Source organism: Cynara cardunculus (assembly GCF_001531365.2).
Source record: "Cynara cardunculus var. scolymus isolate 2C chromosome LG 12, CcrdV1, whole genome shotgun sequence".
NCBI classification, from domain to species: Eukaryota; Viridiplantae; Streptophyta; class Magnoliopsida; order Asterales; family Asteraceae; genus Cynara; species Cynara cardunculus.
In genome coordinates this window covers 35,995,050-36,005,773 of record NC_037539.1, presented here as the reverse complement: position 1 = coordinate 36,005,773, position 10,724 = coordinate 35,995,050, and the positions used below count along the sequence as shown (strand labels likewise).

Here is a 10,724-nt window from a genome sequence, read left to right as displayed (position 1 = left end):
CCCCCCCACACTACATCTAACACCCTATAGCACATCATTACTCCTCTCCTATTCCCTAAAGAAGATAGTTTAAACAAAAACATATAAGTACAAATATTTTCCTAAAAATACACACACAAATACACTCTACAAAAAGAGAGAAAATACCGTGTGTTACAATTTAGTAAACGACCCTTTAAAACTAAAATTTATATAACACCTAACATTTTTTTAACGTCTTATACAATTAAAAGAATTATTTATCACAAATATGCACAACATGAGAAGAAAGGTTTATTAGTAATAAAAAATTTACGTATAATGAAGATGCACAACATGGGGATCTGGGAGATTGTGGGTAAAGATGTGGAATTGGCGATACAGATTTCTTTTATAGAGGTCGTTTGGCTAGAGAACTAAATCATACACTTCTTTGTTTGATTCTGAAGATTTCTAATTCAGCTCGTGTGACTGATTAAAGACCCATTTCTTGTTGTTCGGTTCTCTATAAATATGTTACTAAGGGATTGCTTATTTAGGGGGCTTTTTGAGTTATTTCAGTCTGGCACTGGTGATAAGCTATTCTTAGTGTTTGGATTAGAAAAAAAAAATTGCTTATGCCGGTGCCAAACCAGTAATAAGCAGTTTTTGATAAGTTAGTCCTTCCTGATTTATGAAAATCAACCTTTACCGGTTTACCATTTTAATTCTGTTAACACCTTTTACACCTATCTCTCTTCCTTCATACGACTCTTCTCTGGATAACATCGATATCTCTGTTCTTCCAGATACGAACATCAATTTTTCTCCCTGTTACAGTACATTGATATCTTTCTTCTTCCTCCAGATACGGACATCGATATTTCTCCATGTTACAACACATTGATATCTCTCTTCTTCCTCCAGATATGAACATCGATCTTTCTCCCTGTTACATTACATCGATATCTCTCCTCCTCCGGTTACGAACCAGAGATCGATTCTTCCTCCAGATACGAACCAAAGATCGATTCTTCCTCCAGATACGAACCAGAGATTGATTCTTCCTCCGGATACGAACCAGAGATCAATCTCGATCTATGGCTATGAATCTCGACAGAGATCGATTGATGCACACAACATAGGACAGCCTGTGAATCTCGATCCGTCTCACAACAAATATGAACCACTCTCTTCACAAATCCTACACCATTGAATCTCTTCCTAAAGGTAAACAATTTCATCTTTGATCGTATTACAGTCTTGTATTTGGTTTCTGTGGTTAATTTTATGTTCGTTTTTTTTGGAATTTGTTTTGTTAATTGGTGTCTGCTGTGCGGATTTGTTTGTGATTCTTGCGATATGGGTGGGTTTTTTCGTTTAAAGATTAACTTTTTGTTAACTTGCAATACTTATGTTATACTTAACTGGAGTACCAAATGAGTAAGTTTAATTATGCAAGTCTTCAGCCTTTAAATGTAGGTAGTAAGTAATCAATTTTGTAAGAACCATGAGTGGCAATGCTTTAGAATAAAATAATATAAGGAAAATTATATAAATGCATCATGTTTTTTCGGTTAAAAATTACAATATTGAATGAAAATTCTGAGTATACTTTTACAATTTTGTAAATTACAAACAAAAGAATGAAAAACTTATAGGTGGGAACCTTATATGTTAGGTAATTTGATTAAAATTGAACGAAATTAACAGCATTGATAGAGGTGTGAGAGTATCATTATGTGATCGATAATTTTGAGTATGTAATCGAAAAAAATGTAAATGATAATGGTACCGTTTTTATCATTGGGCTTAGGAAAAACATTTTTCAGCCGATAAGGGAACTTCGGGGAGACAAGGGAAGGATACTGACTTTTCAAAATAACTTACATCTATAAGGGTCTCAGAGTTGTGGTTCTTGTTTTCAAAAAATTTAATCATTTTTTTTTCCTGAAACAACGAAGAAGTTATATAAAGATTCACTCAGTTGGTCAAGTAGAAACGGTCCACAAGAGCCAAAAATCTTACCGGGTAAGAGCGATGAGAAGGATGGAAGGTCTTAACCTGGTAAGTGAGGATGATGACTCTTACCCAAGTGAATGCTTACCCGGTAAACTGTTGCATTTGATACGTTTTCATGTACTAAAATCTTAAGCATCAGAATAAGTTATAGTGTTGACTCCTATCGATAAGGCTTACCGGGTAAGCATTTGGGTAAACGACCCCTTAATAATTGATTTTGGGTAGGTTTTTGTTTTGCTTTTTGGAGCATCAGATTTATACATGTTTTAGGAACATATTGTATTCATATTTTATGGTCTTGATATGAACTTATCCATGTGTTTGTTGTTTTGGACATTGAACTTTATTCATGTTCTTTGGATATCTTGGATAATAGAGTTTTATCCATGTTTTGTTTCATGTTCTTTGGATATCTTGGATAACGGAGTCTTATTCATGTTTCCAGTATTTGAATCCTAAATCTTATTCACAGGTTCTGACTTTATGTTAAAATGAGTGCTTTGATCACCAAGTTTTCATCATGAAAAAGACGGTTTTGTGAAAGATGTCACTTTTATGCTAAATACATTTAATTTTGGGATTGTGGTTTAAATAACATCTTTTTCGGTCTTCTTTTATATCAATGATGAAAACTATTTGAACTCACTAGACGTTAATCCTAACTCTTTTTATTTGTCCGCATGTGCATCAAGTCCTCGTTAGGGTTTGGTACTAGCGACACTGTATTGAATTGAGTGCTAGTTAGAGGCATAGCTAATTGCTGATGTCTTTCGTACCTTGGCGATAATGGTGACTAATGGATTTTAGTAACACCTACCCTTTAATATAGTCTTCTGTAAGGTTTTGGAATATTATGTATTGATGTTAAAACTTAGATTGTCATCATAGGTGATCAACTGTTGACTTTACAACTGGATTTAATTCCTTATTTGATGTTCTATAAAAGTTTTAAATTAGTCGTTTTTTTTCCAAATTTCAGGGTGTTACAGTTATCTTTCTTACTTATTGCAGATTTTGATTGTAACTGAAGATTTATGATTGAAGATCCGCTCACCCTTTTTCTGTCGTTAAGGTGATTTAGCTTGTATGAATCGCTATTGGTTTGATACCAATAATGGGAGCCGCTTGAGTTGTCTTAGAACTATGGACCCATCTCACTAAAAAACATGTGTTTTGACACTAACGGTTAATGTAAAAATATGCAGGCTACGTGGCCCATGACCGCAGGTCACATGTGATTCAACTGTTTGTATTCTATTATTTAACTACTGTTCTCGTATGAACATGACTCCCCTTCTCGTTTCCCACAATGGTTCCATCCTTGGTGTTTATTGATACCGTTAACCGGAAGTCTTGTGGTCGAGGTCAATTATATGCATATAAGAAAAATAGAGGGGCCAATTTTGCCAATTTGACACAAAGTTTGACTTCGATTTTTACCCACACAAAAGTCACCACAAATCCAGTTCGCAGCCGCTTTACCTTTTCACCCCCCTGGGGAAATGGAAGTGTTTACCGGCGACCATGGGCTACCAAGCGACGTCGTCCTCTACCCTGATACACACTTATCTCCATTCACTCTACCTAACGCCGATACCTTCTCCGATCAGCATAAAATCCCAACCGACCACCACCATTTTCTTCCTCCGCAGCCGCCGCAAAAGCTCCGTCCAATAAGGTGCAACGGACGAAGTTTTTCGGAGTGTTGTTCGTCAGATGATCCCCTTGATGTGAAACCGCTGAGCTGGCCGCCGGAGACTGGGTTCTATAATACAGAAACTGACGATAGTGGTTTCGTTCCGCCAAAGGCTTCTACTTTAGGTTTATCGTTTGAAGAATGTCAAACTGAAGCTGCATTAAGGTAATATGTTTCTTATGTTTTGGTTTTAGGTCATGTTCCATTTTCACTACTATTTGCCTTAACTATTCTTTCAAGTTGGAGACAGATTCATCAGATGTTTGATTAATTCAAGCTCAATTTGGAATAGACATGTTCCCAGCTTAATTAACATGTGATGTGATTCATCAAGTATTCTATAAGTGAGATTAAGGAAGATGGCAAAATAAAGCATGCTCTGGATAATGTTGCAAAGGACATTTTTGTATATATTTTTTGAGGTGTTCTTTGTATATTCTTGATTAATCTTGACATGGAAAATGTTGGCAAAGGGATTTGAGTATTTGCTCTATAAGCATTATATGGCATGAGTTCTTTTCTATTTTTGGGTGGAAGGGTGATGATAGGGGATTCTAGAAATTCCTTATTTGTATCTTGTTACAATATTTTAAAGGAGGAAGCTCCAGGAAAATTTGGAATTCCCTCCTCGTGTATAGAATTAGGTGTGTGAAAATATATGGAACCCCGTTAGATTATTCTTCAAAAGAGTCCTTGAGGAGAGAATATGCCCCTATACCCCTCGTCTAGCCGATGTGGAACCCTATACCCCCCGCCCCCCAAAAAAAGGGGTTAGATGGGCAAAGATGTCCTAGATGGTAGACTTGAATTTGATACTATGTGAGATTATGTGGAACCCCATTAGATGTTTCTCCGAAAGAGTCCCTTTGGTGTAGAAGGGGGGTTCCAACATACAATGAGGAGAAAATGCCCAAGTGTAGTCGATGTGGGATTATAGTAGAATGAAAATTGTTGAATCAGGGAGGAAAAGAGAGTATTATACATTGAAGAGATAGGTGGTTCCTTTATCTTTTCTAGATTATGGTTTATTACTAGATATGGTCACACCAGTTGGCCTTTTGCCTTTGATCCTGCCCTGCTAAATTGGTGCTGTAGTTCTTGTTATTTATAGTATATTTGAATGGAAATGGCATGAAACTTTAATTTTTTGCAGAATAAATGCATTAGTTTACTATGTTTTGATGTCAATTAATTGTTAACGAGACTCCAAGTCTTTCTACTGATGGTATGTTAATCTGACAGCACACAAACAGTAATAGAAAATTGGAGGAATCTAAAAGAAAGAAAGATGCATTGTTTATATGGTTCATCAATTTAGGTACATCCATGGTCATTGCTAGGATTTTTTTGATCTAACTCTTAAATTTCAGCAGTATAACACAAACATAATAATTTGGTTCTTTGTATAGCAAGAGTCCAAACTGTTAAAGAGAAGACAACAAAAACCGTAAACGGTTTCCATTTTTCTACAGCATCAATGTGAGCGTTAGTGGTACAGTCGAAATATCAAACCAAACAAGACCTGTATATCCAACCTGGAGGTGGGATCTTGGGGGCAATGTGTATGAAGACCCGATCTCTTCCCTAAAGAGTGGAGCAGCTGTTTTCATGAAGGCCGCTACTGGTGAAAATTGTGTTAAAGGAAGAAGTACAGAAATGCTAACATTTCAAAAGCTAGATATGGATAAGCAATAGCAATTGAGAAACTAGATGTTTAGTGGTAGCAATCAAAGTCCATTTTCTTCTTAAATCACGTCCTTTCTTGTTCAAGAGTGTCTCAGGGCAGAAAGTCAGAATAACCTATATGCTGCATGAAGTGTTGTTTATTAGAAAATATTGAGAAATGTAATATGTTACTTATCGAATAAACCATGAAAATATAGAACTCAATTGGGATAATTATTCAGATTATGACTAAGATTTTTGCATCTTCATCAATGTTGGAACTTTAAGACCAAACAGCTTTCTTGAATCTCTATACATGACATGTTGGGTCCTTTCTGAATCACCAAAAGCATTATATATAAGGGGTATGATTATTGTAGGTAATTAAGGAGAAAAATTACCTGAGGATGTTATTTGAGACGAGTGTGTAGCTCTTGTTCTTGAAAATAATCTGAACTCCTTTTAGCTATATTTTGAAGGGAATGATATTTGAATGACCAATGCTTCAGTAGCTTTTCGGCTTTGAGTTTTATGGTGAGCAACAGAAGTTATCATTCATAAACAGCCTATGAATCCACATTGAACACCAAATTGTTTATTTAGACAAGTGTAAACAGATGGTTGCATTAAAATTAATCATCCTGTCTCCTTTCTCTTGTTTCAGTTCTTCATCAGATGAAGGCACCAAACTGCAAGAAGCCATCAAGGAACCCATAACCAAGAAGAGGAAAAGGAAGTCCAGAAAGAAGTTGGAGTTGTTTATCGAAAGCATGATGAAGACAGTAATGGAAAAGCAGGAAGAGATGCATAAACAGTTAATAGAGATTTTAGATAAGAAGGAAAGCGAGAGAATCATGCGAGAAGAAGCATGGAAGCAACAGGAAATCGAAAGAGCAAAACGGGATGAAAAAGCAAGAGCCCAAGAGATATCTCGCAGTCTATCCCTCATTTCCTTCATTCAGAACTCATTAGGCCAAGAAATCCAAATCCCCAATCCTTTCAATGCTTCAAACCCCAACAAACAAGATGAGAATCAAAACGAGGAAAGCTTCAAATGTGACACAGGAAATGATAACAATGAAGAATCTGAATGCGATTCGAATATCAGGAGATGGCCAAAATCTGAAGTACAAGCACTCATAACAGTGCGAGCTGCTCTGAATCAGAAGTTCAATCATAAGGGACCAAAAGGCTCTATCTGGGAGGAAGTGGCTGCTGGATTGGGTCGTATGGGCTATAATCGGACTCCGAAAAAGTGCAAAGAGAAATGGGAAAACATCAATAAGTATTATAGAAGAACAATGGATAAGGGGAAGGAGAGTGGTGGTAGAAGTACTCAAGCATGGTCATATTTCAGTGAGTTGGAAATGCTGTATAAAAATGGATTCATTTCAGGAAATTCCCACGACGAGGATCAGAATACGAAGGAAATGCACTAGGATTTAAAAGCAGTAATGGTTCGAAAAGCTTTTAATATATGTAGTATTATTATGACATTCTCATTGGTATCAGATTTTGTCGACCTATGGACTTGTTAAAAGTAGAAGAAACGTTGGTTTAATGGCAGAAGAAAAGATGGTTTAAATGGAGAGCATTCAGTTTGGTGACACTGGCTTTATGCAATTTGATGCTCAAATACCCCCATCATAACGTAATGGTAAATTTGAAGTTTTCCAGTAGACCCGCATACATCTTTTTAACTTCTCTTGCTCTTCTAATCCTACCACCATCCTGCCGCTGTCATCTTGACCGAAGAAAGGAAAAGAATGGAGTGAAAAGTTGCAGTAATGTTGATGTGTGTGCTGATCGTATCATCGTCGTTGTTTTCCTTGTTCATATGCAGGAGCAGAATGACGATTCGCCATCGTATATCATACCTCTGTTATTGTTCTCTCTTATTCCTCTTTTCATTCTGGTCTATTCGTTGTACCTTGTGCTGCTTGTCTGGTAAATTTCATGCAACTCCATGATTATTGAATCAAAAGTTGGCATTTTTGGAACAATTTAGTCATATATATATATAGAGAGAGAGAGAGGGGGGGGGGGGTTTCTTATCTTTTTTCTTATTAACCTGGATATCCAACCCGCTATGTGAGCTGACTAATTAATTCCAGGGCAACCACCTGCTTTGCAGATGGCCCGGAGTCACCGCATTTGAACCTCTGTGGCCATAAGGGGATTTTTATTTCTTCTTGAATTTGAACCTGAGACCTCTTAGTACTTTTGACATTTAGAGTCAAGCTCAACCAATCAGGCACCACCTTTGTGGTTAGGTTTTATCTTTTGTTAACCACTCCATTTGTGGTAATTGTACAAACTTTTTTGACCAATAGGAATCTATTTAGTCCTATGGTTCATAGCTCGTTATGTAATTAATGAATGATTGAGGGCAAAATAGTGAGTTTAAGTTTTTGTTACATTATTGCATTCAAATGGGAGTTACAATAGACCTTGATTTTAGCCATTTTAAAAGTATGATTCTTTTTCTAGTTTTATTGATTGTGTTTATTCATAGACAAATGCAATATTAGAAATCTATCAATAACACTTCAATATTCATTATCTTGCTTCGAACAAGTTTGTTGTATCTCGTTTATTGTATGATATGGAGGTAGGATCTGTGGTAGATCACTTCTCGTCAATGAGATCAATAAGAACGGTTGAAGGTGTTGAATCAGACGATATTAACCATGAAGATTTTAACGTTGATAATGGAGATAGTTAGTCATGCAGACTGGAGTCGCAACAAACAAATCAAAAGGATTGTTTTGGTAAGGTTTCTTGTAGTAGTAAATGTGATGTGTTTTGATACTAAGGTCATTGTGGGTTGATTTTAAGGAGATATTTGGTTTGGGGGTGTGATTGAGAAATGTAAAAAAGATTGATATAGGTGGAGGTTCAAACGAGAACATCTTTATTTTATGAGAACGTAGAACACCCTTATCACATGTGATAATACACGTGAAGGGACCTGGTGGCGTGCAGAGGACGTGTCCTGCGACTAAGGTCACGCCAGAGGTCGTCTGCGTCTGTGATTTATTATCACAGGTGATGGTCTTGATGGATTATAATATCACATTAATAACACATTTATCACATGTGATAATACAGTGAGGGGGCTTAATGGTGTAAGGACGACTTGGCCTGCAACCTAGATCGCACCAAAAGTCGTCCGTGTCTCTGATTTAGCATTAAATGTGTATTATTTGTGATGGAATAATAGTATCAAATGTGATTGTCTATGGTAAAAAGGTGTTCTCATAAAATGAAGTTGTTCTCGTTTGAACTTCTCTCTCTCTCTCTCTCTCTCTCTCTCTCTATATATATATATATATATATAGGGTTGGGTTCACGTGAGACCAACCTGTTTTCGTGAGACCCGTGAGACCACATTTTTATACTTGAAATTTCACAGCAAAAACACTGTGAAGGTTAAAAAAAGTCACTTTCACAGCATTTTGCTGTGAAGTTTCAAGTGTAAAAAGGTGTTATCACGAGTTTCAAGAAAATAGGCTGGTCTCACATGATCCCAAGTCTATATAGGATTGGGTTCACGTGAGACCCGTCTGTTTTCGTGAGACCCATGAGACCACATTTTTACACTTGAAACTTCACAGCAAAACATTGTGAAGGTAAAAAAAATCTGAACCTTCACAACAAAAACAATGTGAATGTTACTTTCACAACGTTTTGCTATGAAGTTTCAAATGTAAAAAAGTGGTCTCACAAGTCTCATGATAACAATATGATCTCACATCATCTCTCTCTCTCTCTCTCTCTCTCTCTATATATATATATATAGAGAGAGAGAGAGGTTCAAATGAGAAACACTAAATATATGAGAAATAGAGAAGTGATTGTAGCCTTTAGTATAAATCAGAATGAAGGGCAATATGGTAGTTAGCATAAAGCATCGGCGATACATGATCAATACAGCGTCATCGTTGATGACTTTAATGTAACTCTGGTCGGCGACGATATATGATCTCGATCCATTAACGATTCTAACAAATCCAATCCGGTTTAATGGCAATTCTATCATCGATTTTTTCTCGCTTCCTTCTCGATCATATATCGTAATTATAGGTTATCAAAATTATCAAATTTATTAATTCTTTCTCGCTCAAATCTCATATTCGTTCAATTTGACTTTGAATCTAGAAAGCGACCTTGAGCAAGATGTTGATGTTGATTCTAAAACTATAATGTTATATGTGAATCTAAGATTAAAAAGTAAATCAATTACATAGTTCATATGTGAAGGACTTAAAATAGCTCATATGTAAATCATTCGGGTTCATATATGCACATAACAATGAAAACAACTGTTATCATAAGAGAATCTATGATTTCATATGTGAACCAGTTAAATAGTTCATATGTGAATTAGCTAAATAGTTCATATATGAATCACACGGATTCACATATGCACATATAGTTTATATGTGAATTAGTTAAACAATTCATATATGAATCACATGTGTTCACAATATAGTCCAATATATGAATCACATGGATTTACATATGCATATATATTACAATTTGTTTACAATATATTTGTAAAAATTACAAAATACCCATTTATCTTCCACATAGTTGTTACCATGCGACCTAATTAGGCGGATGCATATCCAAGCACTTGACAATCTTTCTGATTTAGGGTTCAAGAGACAAATACTTAACCCTTTTAAGAGAAACTTCCGCATTTCAATCACATTATGTCCATACATTTTTCGAGAGATCATAACTGCATCACCATAAACGGAAAATATTAGCAACCAACCTAATTAGATTCAAATATACGTATTCATGACTACAGAAAAAATTAATAATCTATAAACAATATATAAACCTGATATCCAATACGTACACTTCCATAAGTAATAACAACTTTGACATCAGTTTGATAGTATAATTTCTTTGCTCAATGGGTGAGCTTGATTCGAGTTTCAGTTCGAGCTTGATTTGAGTTGTAGTTTAAGCTTGTTTCGAGCTTGATTCGAGTTCAAGTTCAAACTTGAGAAATAATTATCGAGTTCGAGTCGAGCTTTAATTTTTACTACTCGCGAGTTTTCGAGTCAAGTTCGAGCTTGGAAATTGGGTTTTGGGCTTTAATTTTTACAAGGACCAAAAGTCTTTTCCCGTGAAGGTGGTTACCACTTACCAGTTAATTATCGCATACAATGCCGTTTTGATAGATTAAAATCTTACGTAACAAATAAGTCACAATGTTTGAATTTTACCAATAATTACTTCTCAAACAAGTTTTTAGTAAACTGGTTATTGATCATGTGACAATCTTTTGTAAATGAGGTGTGCATTTTATGAAAAACATCAAGAAACAATGTTCACGCTAAATAACCTAATAACTTCAGGGCTCTTT

At 35.7% G+C, this 10,724-nt stretch overlaps 1 protein-coding gene across 1 annotated transcript; it reads left to right on the top strand.

Annotated features, from left to right (window-relative positions):
- The first annotated feature begins 3,482 nt into the window (after positions 1–3,482).
- LOC112523223 (trihelix transcription factor GTL1) lies at positions 3,483–7,050 on the top strand. The gene is made up of 2 exons (XM_025132743.1): positions 3,483–3,841; positions 6,006–7,050. Exons 1-2 carry the CDS (start codon positions 3,483–3,485, stop codon positions 6,778–6,780), a joined length of 1,134 nt encoding a protein of 377 aa, XP_024988511.1. The 3' UTR covers positions 6,781–7,050.
- The last annotated feature ends 3,674 nt before the right edge of the window (positions 7,051–10,724 follow it).

What these genes read in the sequence shown, in the direction of transcription:
- LOC112523223 (XM_025132743.1), top strand. Translation starts at nt 3,483, where the DNA reads ATGGAAGTGTTTACCGGCGACCATGGGCTACCAAGCGACGTCGTCCTC. An exon ending in CAAACTGAAGCTGCATTAAG is followed by an intron (nt 3,842 to 6,005) that starts GTAATATGTTTC and finishes CTCTTGTTTCAG; the next exon opens with TTCTTCATCAGATGAAGGCA.